At 42.9% G+C, this 16,820-nt stretch overlaps 2 protein-coding genes across 2 annotated transcripts; one reads left to right on the top strand and one right to left on the bottom strand.

Moving 5' to 3' along the window:
* Positions 1-2,674: 2,674 nt before the first annotated feature.
* Positions 2,675-3,006, top strand: LOC117903269 (actin-like). The gene is given in 1 exon segment (XM_034815172.1): positions 2,675-3,006. A coding segment is annotated over 1 exon segment (291 nt). The 3' UTR covers positions 2,966-3,006.
* Positions 3,007-7,528: 4,522 nt separating this feature from the next.
* Positions 7,529-8,472, bottom strand: LOC117891342 (ubiquitin-conjugating enzyme E2 D2). The gene has a single exon (XM_034796766.1). It carries the CDS (start codon positions 8,386-8,388, stop codon positions 7,570-7,572), a length of 819 nt encoding a protein of 272 aa, XP_034652657.1. The 5' UTR covers positions 8,389-8,472; the 3' UTR covers positions 7,529-7,569.
* Positions 8,473-16,820: the final 8,348 nt, after the last annotated feature.

Below are 16,820 nucleotides of genomic sequence, written 5' to 3'. Positions count from 1 at the left end.
GTTCGCCTGTACGTTTTTTCGTTCATCTCTTGCTCTGACTCTGTCTCCGTCTCCGTTTCTCCATGTGCTTTCTCTGCCTGTCGTTTGCCAGGTGAGTCCCCAAAAAACTTTGCCCATGTCCAGTGGGGGGAATATCGGGACTCCACGAGCCGGTAGCAGGGGGAGCAGGGATGATGGCGGTGGGTTCTGTGCCATAAGTTTTGTTCTAACAAACCAATTACTCGCACCAATTTCCAAGGCAGGCTGACTTGCCTTTAACTTGCTCGAACATGGAAATATTCAGCATGATGGAAGAGTTCGACTTTGAGATGGCAAAGAGTGGATGTGGGCGACAGAGAGATCGAAAAACAGACAAACAGACAGAGCAAGTTGAAGCTGAAGAAAATACAAATACGACTTTGAGCTACTTTTTCATTTATTTGCCAAGGAGTTTGTCCTTTTGCGTGTGCTCCCACACACGCAACCATACACCACACAGAGAGAGACTCTCGACAATACGTAGATATCCATCCAGTGCACCATGGAGAAAACTTTGCTTACCACTGCTAAGATAACAGCCGATAAATTCAGGTATGAACAAGCGAAAATGATCGGAAAACGGATTATTGAAAAGGTTAACAAAGTGTATGGTAGCCCCGGAAGCATTAAACTAAATGGATTTTGAAGAGTATTAAATTCTTGATCAAAAGCATGTTAGCTTTTCTTGCAAATCTGTGCGTCTTCGCAAGTATTTAAATTTTCGTGAAATAACCTAAGGTTTGGAAATTCTAAGTCGTTTACAAGGTATAAGGCAGTGATTAAGTAAATTGCAAGAAAAAAAATCCCTATTTGTATTGCATTTAAGAGGTAATACCTGTCACTAGTTTTGAGAACGATAAGGGTTCTTTGAAGACCCTTTGAAGACATTTTTTTTAACAATTTTTCGATTAAGTTAAACAAAAAATCAAAAAACAAACAAAAAATTGAGAGAAAATATGCAGATTGGCAAAATTAGTGTACAATCGTGCAATTATAAAAAAGTTAAGACACTTGAAGTGTCTCCACACGGACGTGCAGTGCAATTATGTCGAACATCTATACAACTCAAAGGAAAGAAGCTGCTTGCAGTATACAGGGAAGAAAATGAAAAAACCGATTGTCTTCTGGCCTTTATAATATTTAATCCTTTGGCATATTCCCATCATTTTTTTATTAATAAGCCATTGAGCCAACATACCTTCCTCTTACTAACAAGAACTGATATCAAGAAACTAAATCAAAAAATATCATTTCGTTTGGAAGTTACTAATTTTTTCCACAAAGAGTGGTCTAATTCCCCATAGTGTAGTTGGTGTGGATGGTAGCACTGTGTGTTGCAATGTTCAAAACATTGGCAGATGTCGCCGCTCTAGCAAAAGTTACGAGAGCGGCAAGTGGAAACTGGAAAAGCAGCAGGTGGAGGATGCTGAACACATTCCGACACAAGACATGCCAATGCCACCGTTGGAACTATGCTGCCAGCCAACAAGCCAGCCATCTGTTCAACGTGCCAAGACACAGTCCAAGTCAGTCAGCTCGGGCCAAACGAAAGCCGGTACATATAGACACATACAGGACATATTCGTATGGAAAAATGTTGCTACAAGCTTTCTTTTTCTAATTTTACTCGCTTTCTTTCTGAAATGCCTTTTCACCCCACCCTCTCCAGACTGAAAGCAAAACACCAACAAAAGCGAAGCTCGAGTTTTTGGGGTGTAAAAGGCTGATACATACACCTTCAAATCAATCCCAATGGCAGCTTTAGTATGATACATACAAACAGCGATCCGACTACGATCGGCTTGAGAAATCTACATTTCGATCGTTTTTTAGGAAAGACATGACTAAGCAAAATCATAATACCCTCTGCAAGGCAAATTGGAATTGCAGTACTGAATCAATATATGGACGAACGACGAAAAGCCAAGAAACTAACGCCTTTCTCTATCGCTCACTTATGAGAGCGTACAAATTTAAAAATAGAATGCGGTTGCATGTGTGAGTTACGAACAAGCTACGCAGACAATTTTCGAGACGAAAATATTTTATAAAATTTCTTCTTCAACAATTTTTTTCCGATTGACTGCTTGGAAAAAAATGTATTCCCTGTATTCGTATTTAGTTTCAGCGGAATATGTATTAATTGAAATATTAAATTATCACCTGCTCTTGCAAAAGTAGTTTCTCCCTCCCCTAATTTCTGTAAATTAATCACTTGCTGGTCACACGTACATATTGCACATACTTACATATGTAAGTATGCATACGGCCTTCAACAAAATTAGATTATTAATATGACGCACGCTAAATATCTAATGCATTTACTCACAGGTGAAGTCATGCATAAAATACAAACGTCTTCTGAAAGTGCATAGACCTATAACGTGAAGGGTATGTTGTCGACAGCACTGTAAAAAGATCTACAAATGAAAGAAGATCTAGAAGACTGCAAGTTATCCAATTCAATCCAATTTGATTGGGAAGGAGTGGAGAAGGTCTGGCATCAGGCACTCCACAATGAGCTGCGCATCTCTCCAACTGGCCATGTATGTGGCCAGTCAGCAGGTGTTGGCGATATATTCGTCGGGTTGCTCTACAGGGATTATACTCAACGTTGGCGACGGGTTCTCTCATGCTGTCCCCATTTACGAAGGTAATGCTCTGTCTCATGCCATCGTGCGACGAGGACGTTCGACGAGAATTGCTCGGCAACATCATGCTGTCGGTGGGCACTACTTAACTTCCTTGCTTTGCCGAGCGCAAACAGCGGGAGATCGCCGGACTGGCGCCCTCCAATATGAGAGTCAGAATTATGGCACCACCCGATCGCCAGTTTGCTTCCTGGATGGGTGGATCGGTACTCAACTCACTGCCTTCGTTTAAACTGATGTGTATCTCGAAGGAAGAGTATGAGGAGGTTGGTCCATCTATGGTGCACCGCAAGTGATTCTAAGCGGCAGATCCGTGCGTCTGCATCCATTTTAAACTCGTTATAATTCCGCATACTAATGCTTTTTTATTACAATTATTATCCAAATCTGGTATCCTTCTGAAAACATGAAAAAATTATATTAAAACTCAACTTAAGCAGAAATTAACATTGCTCTCATACATTTTAAAGCTCAAATCAAGTAAGCACATTTCATAGAGTTTAGGTCCGTTGTTTCATTTCAATAGCATATTTGTTGAAATAGAAATCGTTTGATCTTTATAAATACAAAACAGCAATATGAGATGTTCGTCGGATATAGTTCATTGAAAGTGATTCTAAAAGAGGTGCATAAGAGGACAACACACACACCACAGATACAGCTTGCGACTCCTCAAACAAGAATATCTGCCATGTGGCCTGCAGCAGGCGAGAGGCGGCATGCGTCATAAAGCATACAGCATACAACATGTTGCATGTGGGTGTCACTGCCTACGGCTTTTCTTACTCGGGATTAAGACGCTTTTTAGAAAAACGCATGCAAGCTAGCGGGAGCTGGTGCTGGAGCAGGAGCTGGAGCTGGCCAAAGGGGGTTGTCATAATCTTCTTCTGCTGTTGCACCAACAGCACCTACAATCCGCAACCCTGTATCACCAACCGATTGTTTGCTGACGCTTGGTCGCTTAACTTTTACCACTTGCATTTTGGCCCGCTTACAGGATATTATGGCAGAGGAGCCCGTGTTGTAAAAAGTTTTTAATTTTTCTTTTCAAACATTTAACTAAAAGAGCAAGTGCATCCCTTCTCATGCCCTTCACTGCCTCATTCCGCTTTCCATCCTCTACCTCTTTCTCAGGAAGTTGTACTGGCAAAAATGAAAAGAAAACGAGCAAGGGATTCTCATTTTCTTTCGGCTCCAGCAACTTTTTGCCTCTTTGCCTGCTTTCTCATAGAAACCATAACTTTTGTGCTGGCAAAATATAAAACGCATAAAACAACATGTCCGGTAACAGCACCCATACCCTCATGCACCCAGGCATCCCTCACATACAGCGCTTGCGATTTTTGTACGATTTGTTTGCTGGTTTGTTTCTCTTTTAGTGAAACAGTTGCAGCCTGGCGGCATTGTGACGATTTCTGTTATAGTGGGCATGCACAGTTCTAGTTAGGGCAGGGTGTAAAATAATATTTAGGTCGAATGGCGAAAATTACCAGACCCCAGACTCCAGACACTGGTACTCTAATCGCAGTGATAAGCCCAGTCCCAGCACAGGCCATAGAGCCTGGCGTCCCCTGGCTTAATTAAAATTCGAGATTACCAGCAAGCGAAAAGCGAAAAGCTCCAGAAGCCAAAGTACCAGCAGTACTACAAACCCAATTCCCTGTCCCTTTAATGGCCATAGAATAAGCTTCATGCTCAATTTCAGACTCAGCTCCAGCTCCATATCCAGCTTCGCCTACAGCATCTTAGGCTTCAGCAAGGGTTGAGTTTTTGTGGAAATATTTTAAATTAATTGAGGCTCGCCAGCCTCTAAGCTTTTGCCAACTCGATTGCGTCTCTGGCTTCGGATTTTTGGGGAAGCCCTAGAACCTTCTTCAGTTGCAGTCGGATGCCGAAATTAATTTCGCTTTGTTGAGGTCGGATGACTGCATTGAAAAAAACCACCATTAGGTACACAGGAACGTTGAGGCGGAAGCCTTTGAGTCGAACATCCGTATCTACTAATCCAGTCTGGAGACACTACTCGACAAAATCCCCTTTTTTTCCCCTTCGAACCAAACCGACTTCTGAAAGACTGTGGGCTTTCAAATTTTTTTAAGAACTATGGTGGTTTTTTCTTTGGCGGAACTTTTTGTTAAAGAAGTGTGATATTTTTTGGAACGGTGTCTTAGAGGTAGAGCTTCTTTTTTTCACACAACTCAAGTATCTTACATCTGGTTTTAATAGATTAAGTCATTCTATAAAGCTAATAAATGCATCTATAAAGTGTACCCAAACACTTTGTGTTTTTAGCTTACCGTTTAAAAAATATATTTTGAAATGCAGAAATGTTGATTTCTGTGAGGTAGCAAAGCTGCTGGCTATAATTTCTGGATATAATAATGATCCAATCTGATCCCAATTCGGTGATCTGATAAATATGGTCATTCCCTATCTCTTATCTCTTATCCACTTGAGTATAAAAAAATAGAAAACTAACGAGAAGGGACGTGTGAGACGCTTCTTACGCGTCACTCCGTCCTACATCTAGACCTTTGCGGTTTCTTGTCATATTTTACATTTTTTCTTCAGCTGTCATCTACATCTACAACTCTTCTCATAAAAACTGTAGTGGAATTCAATAAAAGCTGAGAGTGCAGACAGTGCTTGACACGGCATTCAATCGAAGAGAGTCTGGCTCTGCCTCTGAAAATGCCCTGGAAAAGGGTTTTAAGTCCAGTTGAGCGTTTGGATGCTCCACTCCACATCGAACATCATCAGCAGGACACTTCTCAGGCTCATTTAGTAATTTTCTGCAATATCGGCGAGTGGCCCTGGCACACCGGCAGGGACACGGCCATGAGGCGAGCAAAACATTTAACATGTGGCAATATTTATTACCATGTGACACAAGAACCCCTCACCAGCTGATGGGCTTATCCGCTAAGTGGAAGAGCGACACTCGAGCAGATACTCATATGAATAGTACTTGGCTCAATGTGGGTTTTTCCAAAACTCTATACGACTACTACCCTGGAAGGTATTTTTCTAAAACTACGGTCAACCCAGTAGACCCAGGGTAAGACATTCTTAACGTAATGGTCACCCTAATTGACTTTGCCCAAAATTAAGCCGAAATCAATTCACTTGCAGTCGAAGCAAATGTGAATTGTACCGTCAGTGCACCAAACACAGTCTAGAGTCCGTCCCCATCCGACACCAAATCCTTTCCGCTGCAGGCAAATGTCCAGCTAACAACTACATGGAGTGCCAACTATCTACCCAATCTGATTATCCACGAAAGTCACCAGGCCTGGATCCGGCAATCCAATCCCAATGCTCGTAATACTCGTACACCAAATCGAGCTTCCCCTCCAGCTATATCCCCGTAACTGAACGACCTCCTCTTCCTTTCGTCTCCAAACCCAGGGCCAGGAGTTGATGGATTGTCCAAGTTATTTGCCTGTTTGCTGGAAAATGCCATTGAATCGGCTCGCCTCCCCTAACCTTGCGATTAGCCCGGGTGCGAATGGCCAAGGGTGCAGCTCCAGTGTGGCACTGTCACCGCACGGCACCTTCCTCTGCGTGGGGTAGAGTCCTCTGAAGTCTACCGGATATTTGACCGAGCCAGTCGAATGGGGAATGGACCTCAGCCACAGATGGAGGCATCACTTTTGTGGTTCACCACCTCCGGGATTGCCGGCTGATGAGTTCAGGGCATTTCGCAGTCGGATCGATCCGGCCCATGCCAGGAATCGTTCCACCCCGTTTCTCCTCATTTTTAACGTTCTTTTCGTAGCAGCCATGGCACAGTCGAGTCATGGAGCAACTTGCTTTTATTGCATTTACTTTGGCACCGTCATTCGATTCGCTGCCGTCGCCGTTGACATCGCCGGGTGATGTCCAGCCCGGATGTCGTTTCCAATAAAGGCATTGGGGCCGGGCGTTAAGCTGTACACTGTACATACATATATGTATGTACATATGTATGTACTCGTTCGGGTATGTGGGTAGCAGTGCTTGCCACTTTAATTAATTTCTTTAAGTTCATTAACGTTTGACTTGTTGGGGCGAGCGACAGAGCTACAGACAAGGAATGGGATTGGACCTTAAGCATGGGATATTGAAAGGTTCGCTCGCAACTTTGATGACATTGTCAGCCAGAAAATGGCTTTTCTTTCCACCCAACTACAGTCGTTTCAACTTTCGCTCCTTGAAGCCAGGATTACATTACTTTACTCCTGAGATGTCAGACTTAAGTCCTCTATTCCTGGGAATCCCAGTTAAGCAGCTGAGTTACAAATTATATATCTAGATGCTCATATTGTAGGGTAGAACAGGACTTAAATCAGGACCCGACTCTCCTGAATTCATATCTAGCTATTCCAAATTGGGAGAAAGGTGTCTCCCAAAAAAATAGAATATGGTCGTATTTCTTAACTATTCCTTGATGTTGATCGCTTGGCATCCTTCGCTCGCGTTCCAATTCATTTTTCAATGTCATCCGCTCACCCATTTTCCACTTTTCTGTTCTGTAATGTTTTTTCAACGCCTCCGGCACGGTTTTTTTTTTGGCTGCTCATGAATATTCATAGACATGAGCGGCAGAGGACCACGTGGCTATCTCAGCGAGTCAGACTCGAACGGTTGAACAGAGGAAGAGGGCTGAAACAGGGCCTGCGACCGGGGCTGGAGCTCATAGAGTGGGTGAGTTTGTTGCCTTGTGTTCCTGATTCACCGAGAAAAGCTCTCAAGAGTTCGCGATAGGACTCAATATGTATAGCAAAATGGTATATTTGTAGCAAAGACAGCAGATGTGATTTTCAGGAAGGACAGAGTTTCGATCAGAGAGTCAGAGTTTGATCGAATCTTCATTAGCAACCCGGACCAGTGCCTGCGTTGAATTCTTTGGGTAAATAATTTACATTGGCTTGCTAAAACTATTTTGTTGCTCTGGATTCTGTGGTTCCGTTAACTTCGCTGGCTCGTGTGGCTCCTTAAGATTCGAATTGTTGGACTTTGCCTCTTTGGGCATGGCAAAACGCTTGGTCCAGAAGCGAGCGACCTTGTCGTGCTCCTGCCTATTGGTTTTGTACTGCTCGGCAATGCACATGACCAGGGGGTCCTCTGGATTGCACTCTCCTAACAGCAGCCAGATCGACAGCAGCACTTTGGACACATTAATCACCGGCGACCAGCGCTCGTTCAGCACGTCGAGACAGATGGCGCCCACGCAATCCACGTTGCAATGGTAGATGAGCGTCGAAAAGCGTATACGCGGTGGCCGGAACGGATAGTTCAGGGGAAAGCGAATGTCCAGCTCAAAGTGGCCGCCCTCGTAGACGGAGCCGGTGGGACCGATAACCGTGGCCGTCCAATGGAGCAACCTGTCCATGAACAGATCGGCACTGCAATTGGGCGGCGGATTCTTTCGGATCTCGTTTAGCTCCCGTCGCACCCGAAACGTACAGGTGCTAACCGGAGGGCCACAGTCCGCCCCTAGTGGGGAATATCTCATTCGTTGACCGCTTGTGCTCGGAGCGTTACCGCAGTCCAGAGTATCCAGGGTGTCGCGGGAACCCTCAACCACGGTTTGAGGAGAAGCGGTTTTTTCCGGACATTCGGCTGTGGTTGGGGTTGCAGATGCATTGGGCATTGTCATTGTTGGTGCCGATGATGAATTTGATGTTGAGGCTGAAGCTATGTCTGGTTTGGATGCAATGCGCCGAGGGGAAGACATGACGTCTGATGAAAATTAAATTCTATTGTTACTCTTAAATTTTGCTCATACTATTTCAAAAATGTGATGATATATAATTTATAAATGTATGTGGTGTATATACGTATATGAATAGGACACAACCAAATTTTGACAGTTGACAGAATAGGGAAACTACATAAGTATGTATGTACAGTGGCTTAATTCTTCGGTCAACATATCACTTTCGACTTGCATTCCCATCGACTCACACTTGGCACATAACTTGAGGCGAAGGAACGAACCCGTACGAATTCAATTGGAATGATGTTTTTTGGAAGTTAAGTCAGAATTCCGAAAGTGAATCTCAGCTCTCAAGTTTGATGCTCGACAGCTATTCCAAGTCCAAAGCCCGGAGACTGACAAATGTGTAAAAATATTGCTGCCTAAACGCATTCCTTACATGTGTTCATAAATAGAAATTTACATATGTACGTATGTCTATATGTACATACATACATACGTACATAAACGCATAAAGTTTCGTGTTTGAGATTGATATATCACATTGAAGTTCGTATATTCTTTTAATTCTGTCTTGTATCTTTGTACATACATATGTATGTATGTAATTTCAGTTCGTTTAGCTTTGCAATTCAATTGGGCTTCGAATTTTTGACGCTTTTGCTAAATTGGAAAGTGTTGAAACGGGCAAAAGGACCGGGCAGAGTATAGTCTCAATTTGCAACATACAATAAATTGAATGAAAAGTGTGTAAGGAGTCTTCAACATCAGCACAACGACCAGGCGGCGGAGACGAGCACTAAGAAAGCAAGAAAATGTAAATGAAAGTTAAAGAAAATGTAATAATAAAAACATCAGCATAAAGTGAAACGCATAAAATCAAATGAAATGTACAAGAAAGCCAACGGGCAGGCACCCACCTGACCTCCTATATTACGTGTCCTTGTGATTTTCCTGTGAATTGGCCTGGGCTCTTACCAGGTCGTGGTCCGGGTCCTGGTTCGGTTTCAGGTCCTTCTCCAGTTGCTGTGGATGTGGAATACGGATTCGGATGCGGCTGCTGGTCTCGTGTAAGTACAAAATAGCGTCGCGTAATCACATTGCGCTGCATGGCTGTGTCCTGAGAGCGGCAGGATATGCTCAATTGAACATGTTGATTGCTGACAGAGAGAACCACCACCCAACAACCAGCAGTCAGCATCCAGCACCTTCCATTCCCGTCCGCTGCAAATGAGGAGTCAATTGAAAATCAAGTTAGAGCTTGCTTTAATAGATTTAGTTCTCCAGAGCATCAGCAGAAGGAGCAGGAGATGGAGAAGCATCAGACGAGATTCAAAAGATGCCGAGGCTGGTGCTTTACATCTCTGCCAATCATTCCTGGCCCCGGCTTTATAATAAAACTCCGGAACTTCCACTTACTCACCTTTGTGGCTGCATCCATGGGTTTGTGCTTGAGTACACCTAGACAGACACTTAAAGGAGCGTGGAAGAGTGTATAAAGTAAATTAGAGAGTTGCAGCCCTATCGACACATCACTCACCACTAGAGCGCAACTATGAGAACGGCCCTCTCCGGAACAAACAGAAAATTGTAGCCTCCCCGACCTCTGTTGCAGAATCCAAGCCACCACAAACACACACAACACAAACAGACGCCTCGAGGACGTTCACACTAATAAAGATGAGACAGCAACAAAAAATTCAGTCTGGTCCCACAAATATGGAAGCGATGGAGCTATTCATGCATATGTTCATATATATGTATACATACATACGTACATACATGGATGTGTAAACCTTTCAAATAAGTTATGCCAACTGTGTATTATTTTAAGCAACATTGTATATATGTGTAGATGTGCATATTTACATGAATTGGCTTAATTTCAGCCGTCTATTGAAAGTACGAATGACAATGACGATTGGCCACACAGTCCGCACCAACCAGTTTTTTAAACACATATCATAGTTACGAATATGAATACTCGGCTTTTTTTTTTTTGGAAAATACCACAATGTGACCTTAAGTGATTTCATTGATCTGGTAGCGCTGATCAGCTTTCGAGGCTATCGATATTCTTTCCAATGTTTGTGCAAACAATGTGTACTGTACTTGTTTACAACCAGAAATATGAGAAAAACAGCGTTAATGGAGAACAATACTAACAGGAGTTACATCTTGGAGAAACTCCGAAAATTATATTCGCTTCAAATGAGTCAACGTTCTCGAGGTGGGCTGCGGCATTGCCATTTTTATACCCGGTACTCGAAGAGTAAATAGGGTATATTGTATTTGTGCGGATAACGGTTGTATGTAACGCACAGAAGGAAACGTTTCTGACCCCATAAAGTATACACATATATTCTTGATCAGCATCAATAGCCGAGTCTATGTCTGTCTGTCTGTTTGTCCGCCTGTCCGTCTTGTTTTTCGGCTAGTTCTCAGAGACTATAAGAGCTAGAGCCACCAAATCTATCAGATCACCAAATTGGGATCCGATTGGATCAGCCCCGTCCCGCAGCTTATATCTGTTTTTTTTCACATTCTCTCATTCTCACTCTGCTTCTGCAGTGTGCGGACTCTGTGTACAATTTGACAAAAAACCGCTAAGGTACAGATGTAGTACTGAGTACCGGGTATAAAAGTTGTGACGCGTAAGAAGCGTCTCACACGTCCCTTTTCGATTCCATTAGGGTAGAGAAGCAGGGGGCTGCTCGTGTATTTTCCGTGGACGCTGGCGATGTGCCGCAGGTAGCGAGGAAGGTGGTTAGCCAGAAGCTCCATCTCTCGATCGCAAGCGACAGTCACAACGATAATCCAAAGTATTACTGGGAGAGCTGGGAGTGTAGCGTACGCCGAAGGTGGTCGACATTCTCTGCGATCAGATGATTTCACATCCAGAAGAGATTTGGTGTATGGATGCGCGCACGCTCAAGCGTGAGCAAATTAGGTTTAAGTCAACCTTCCGATTATTGGATACGTTTGTCATACATTTCGACGTTGCTTTTCCTGCGGGGGCCAACGCAATGGTCGTCAACACCAGTCCATGGCATCCGACTACGCACTGGAAGCAGACAGTCCTCCACGTCGTCCAACATCTGCCAGTTACCCAGGCGACTATTTATGTAGTGCTATCTCAATTTGGCATGGAACCAGAGATCTGGACATTGACATTGACTGGAGCATCTCCAACAAGATGGTAAGAATTAAGAATCACCAACAAAGATTTGGCATGTATGTACGGCTGGTCCCAGCCACATGACCAAGCTCAGGTCCAGAAGGTCCACAGGCCGAGCCCAATAACGAGGACGAAATACAGTGAGATGTATGTAAATTGTGGGCTTTTACATTTTTCATTCCTTTATATACAATGCGTGTGCATTCTTGTCCTTGCTTTTCTTTATGAGAGCATTAATTTTATGTGAGTTTAAATATAAACCATATTAAAACGTATAATTTATATAACCTTAGTGCATTTTAATTTTAATGTATCTATTTTACGTACATATGTATGTTGGACCCGCCAGAGCTGTCAATGACTGAATGAGTAGCGACTTGAATGTTTCAGCAAATTGGTGCATGAATCATTGAATGTGCGCATGAAGTGCACTGCTATAAAGTGTAGCCAGAGGTACTCCACTCTCGACATGGACATCGTCATCGCCATCGCTATCGTCAACATTCTGTCCCCTGTCTGTGGGCAGGACTAAAAGGATGACGGGTGATTGGACGCCTGTGGTCCTGGCTCCCATGTGTGCGACAGGCGATGGCACATGGCGTTGCCTTGTGTTGTGAAACTGCCTTTGTAGCTTAATTGAATTTAAGTGTGACGCACAATATGCAATATTGCAAAATGATTCATCACATATGTATATATATGTATCCCCATACCCATACCCATTTCCATCCACATCAGCATCCTCACATCCACTTTGCAGCGTGCTCTTGGCCGGGGCAAAGTGCATTTGACTTTGTTGCACGATTTGTCGCCGTACTTGAAGCGTTGGCGAACCATCCAACATCTGCCACTTGCCCAAAACGTCAACGGAAGGCCCTTGACTAAAACTACAACTACAAGAGTTGATATCGGATGGGTCCCTGGTATTATTATGTGCGCAGCTCGACCAACTTTGTTACCCGCCGCAGGAATAGTTGTGTTAATTGCCTCTGGCGAAAATCCCAGTCGGTCCGTCCCGTTTCTGCTGCTGCTCTGAAAGCCGAAGTGAAACAATAGAATGAAATTTGAAATTATTCGTTTAAAAACAATAGCAGTGTTTCAGAGTGGAGTGAGTTGTACTATGATAACATAGTGCAAACAGAGCGAGGCATACAAAGAAGGACCAAAGAAAATTGTAAAGAAAGCTGCCCAGAAGTCATGGTGTCAGTGCTTGCTGTCCGCAATATTCTCCCCAAATAATCAGACAAAATTAATATTAAACCCTAAGTCAGAGCTCGCTGAACCCTCACTGATAAGGTGAGCGAATGAAAGAGTGCGTGCATATTTTAAGGTGCCAATCGGTACCACTCCCTCAGCTATGCCTAGCTGTAGAGCAGCGCTCGGCACCCATACAAAGAACGCGCCGCTTTTGCGTTTGTTTGTGAAGACGCACTCAAAACGGATCCCTGCAGTACTGGCGGTGGCGATTGACCGTGCACGAACTTCGCACTAGGCTGATCCGTACATGGGTAATTTCCGAAATAATCCTATGGCAAACGAACCACTGGGTATTTACATCACTAACCCTTACATGGGTACCCATGTATGTAACCTTTTCATGGGTACTTACATCACCAACCCTATCATGGGTACCCATGTAGGTACCCTTTTCATATCGCTAGTTCGCGGTAAACGAATTGGTGTCGATTGACCCTTTTTGCGGACATCAAAAAACGATATGATGAAATTGCTTAGGGTTAGCAAAGTGAATAGTGGTGGTTTACCAATAGGACTTATATCACCAGTTAGGAACTAGTACGCAGTACTAGGAGGGAACATTTCAATGAATTGGTATTGGTACGAATGCAGTACGCGTGTACTGCAGAACGCGTATACGCGAGCTTTAGCTACGCGGCAGAGCCTTGTCCTATACCCTTTAGATAGGGCCGTGCCGAGCCCTGGTTTAATGTCACTTTAAAAAGTTAAAGCCACTGTTCTCCCGTTCCGTTACGGCATACAAGCAAACAGTGCTAAACAAACAACCTGGATGTACAGTTTTACCTTCCTGCGGTTTCGTCCAGCGTATGACCTCCGCTCCATCGGATGGCAAATAAAAAGCACTGATCGAAAATCGATGTGCATAAAATAGTAGGCAACAAGTGAGCGAAATAAAACAAAAAAATACACAAAAATAGTGTCTAAAGCGATAAAAAAACGAAAGAAGAACAAATAGAGACAGCAAGAAACGTGAACCAGTCAATTCCACATTAGGACATGGCCAAATGCAGGACAAGGGCCAAAGGTAGGGCCGACCCCATCTATCTCAACAAAATAGTACAAAACATGTCACACAAGAAATGTACCACAAAAAGTTCTGGAGAAGAAGAAAAATTGTTTCGGCCGCTTTTAGCGACGAACTCAAACACTTTTAGAGGTTGTTAGTGGCTTTGTCGGGTGGATTCTTCATGGTCTGCTCAGGCTATGGTCTGGTCTTGGCCTGGCCTATCATGGCTCTGGCCCTATCTCTGGCTCTTGGCTATTCCAGCAAATGTCGTCGCGCAGACTTGCAAACTGTGCACATGGCTGTACCATACTTCGAACGCCACATAGCCGATAACGCCGGCTTCCGTTGGCCGACTACCAGGGACCAACACCCTAACAGTCCCGACTGCTGGTAAAGCTTTAAATATACTGTCTTCAGGCTTTTAATTTATCGTCGCGGCCATTTGGGCAATACGTTCCTGCTGCAAACATTTCCGAGACCATGCAGACTATTGGGCGAAAGGCAGAGAGTTATGAATACTCTGGGCTGGTTAAATTTACTAATTGACTAGGCTTAGTTATTAACATTCCACGCAAGAGATTTCATTCTATTGAAAGGAATGCTGGGGTGTGTTATGAGTCGAATAGCAATGTGAAAAATAATAAGGACAGTTGGCATAACTTACTTTTCTTAAAACTTGAGTGCTTCTAAAAGTTTTTGAGAATTTCTAAGATTTTAAGTAGTTTTAGCTATAGAACCATTTAAATAGCTAAGTACAGGTACACAACTTTTATACCCGGTACTCAGTCAGTATTTACATACTTATGTACTATGTATTTACATTCATATACAAATACATATGTACGTTTGTAATCACATACATACATACATATGTATGTTACATTATGATTTTTCCGAATCTTAAATTTTACATTTTTTATACATCTGGTATCTACACCTATGTGTACATCACCTCTCACAACAACACGCCCTCTTAGCTCGCCTCGTAACAGTATCGATATCACAGCTATCTGGATGCTAAATTTGGTGGCTCTAACTTTTATATCATCAAGGCGGACGGACGAACGGACGGACAGACGGACGGACAGACAGACATGGCTATATCGATTCGGCTATTGATGCTGTTCAAGAATATATAGACTTTATGGGGTCGGAAACGTTTCCTTCTCTGCTTTACATACATCCGTTATTCCGCACAAATACAATATATGTACGCATTTACTCTTCGAGTACCGGGTATAAAAATATTGTTTGGTTTTGGGTATCCCTATCCATATATGTAGATATAATATCAAATTTGTTATTAAATTTTGAACGTTACACTAATTTACTTTTAATTCATGGAGTGCAAGCATTAAACAACTAAGAAATATTAAGATCACCTCAAATTTCCTGAAAATTGACATTTTACAGAGCATTTTATAAAGTAAGGCCGTATTATTTTTCACATGACTTTATGTGTGTATGTCTTATGCTCAATATATTCTGGACTGGCTTAGTGTGTATAAAAATATCCTAACATATGTATTTTCCGAATCAATATTTTGGAAAAACCTATTCACCTCATACCTCAGAGGATATTGTGATGTATTGTGATGTTTCCAGGACAGTCAGGCCTCATTAAGAAGCGACATTAAAGCTTAAGCTAAATTTTTGATCAAACGGAACTTGGCTGGTAGCGGAACATTCAATTTATTCGATTGCCACAGCGACGACATCATCTGGAAAATACAATTTGCAGCGCTAGCAGTTATCAAATAAGCCGAGGCTAATAATAAATTGAATCAACTTTAATTCTCATTAAATTTTTGCTGTATTCTCTGCGGTAGGACATTGCCCCGGACTCCTGTTTCCGATTCCCACCCTCCGCTTTCCTACATTCATATGTACATACATACCAATGCGAGCCTCAATGGGTAGCTTCTGGTTGCAATGGAGGGCTGGAAGAACATCATTTCACGCGGAAATCAAAGACGCTTCCTTATTTTTCTTTAGATTAAATTGCAGGAAGTTACTTTCCAGTGACAGTGCCCGGCACTCCGTCACAGTGCGCGTCTCCAGAAAACTTCTTATCTCTTTCAGCGCACTGCAATTTCTAATATTAAACTCCGGACAGGTAAGCAGCAGGAGCCACAGCCACAGCCAATGCCAGGGACGAAGACGGAACATCCCTTGACCTCGGATATTGAGAGGAGCAGCAAAATCTCAACTGCTACTTATCGAGCTTAGAGCTCTTTCATTTTGGCGTCGTTGCCACGGAAATTCATCAAAATCATATAAACATGTTCACTGCTTGCGCTGTACCCATCTATCCCATCCCATCCACCCATTTAACCATCCTTCCTTCCAAAGACCCCAATACCCCCTGCTCGGTTCTTTCGAAATTCTCCTCACAAATCGCGACTACTTCTGAGGCTCTGTGGCATTAGCAGGCAGCATTGCGGTCTATCGTTGGCCAAAAACTTTGCATGGACCATCTGCATGTTTTCTTACGCGGTAATCTGCTTGTTGTTGTTTTTGTTGGTTGGGCTGCCAGTGGCACTTGAGCAATATTTGATTTTCTTCTTTGATGCCATTAGTTTTTCTTTTATTCGTTTTTCTTCCTTCCCTTCCTTCAATTGCGTTTTAATGTTTTTGAGAGCAGTTTGGCAGTATCAGAAAGAAACCTCTGTCTTTATGTTCTGATTAATATTAAGACTATATTTTTAAACCTGTTCTTTTTGAATCTGTCTTCTTTCTATCTTATTTGGTGCAGTGTACTTGTCAATTCGATATGTTCTCAGTCTGTTCGACAATTACTTCCTTATTAACTTGACATACATACATATATATGTGTTAATGTGTACATGTCCAGAACTCTAAATGGCACAGCCAGGGTATTTAATTCCTCGACTTGTCTATTGTTGTGTTTTCTTATTTTTGAGTGTTGTTTTTTTTACCCATCGTCCCTTAGCCGCTCTTACCTATTTGTAGCCTCAGTCGTGGTCCCGTAGTCCGTACCCTGCACTA

The sequence above is a fragment of the Drosophila subobscura genome, chromosome A, assembly GCF_008121235.1.
Source record: "Drosophila subobscura isolate 14011-0131.10 chromosome A, UCBerk_Dsub_1.0, whole genome shotgun sequence".
In the NCBI taxonomy this organism is placed as follows: Eukaryota; Metazoa; Arthropoda; class Insecta; order Diptera; family Drosophilidae; genus Drosophila; species Drosophila subobscura.
This window is presented reverse-complemented; position numbering and strand designations above follow the sequence as displayed.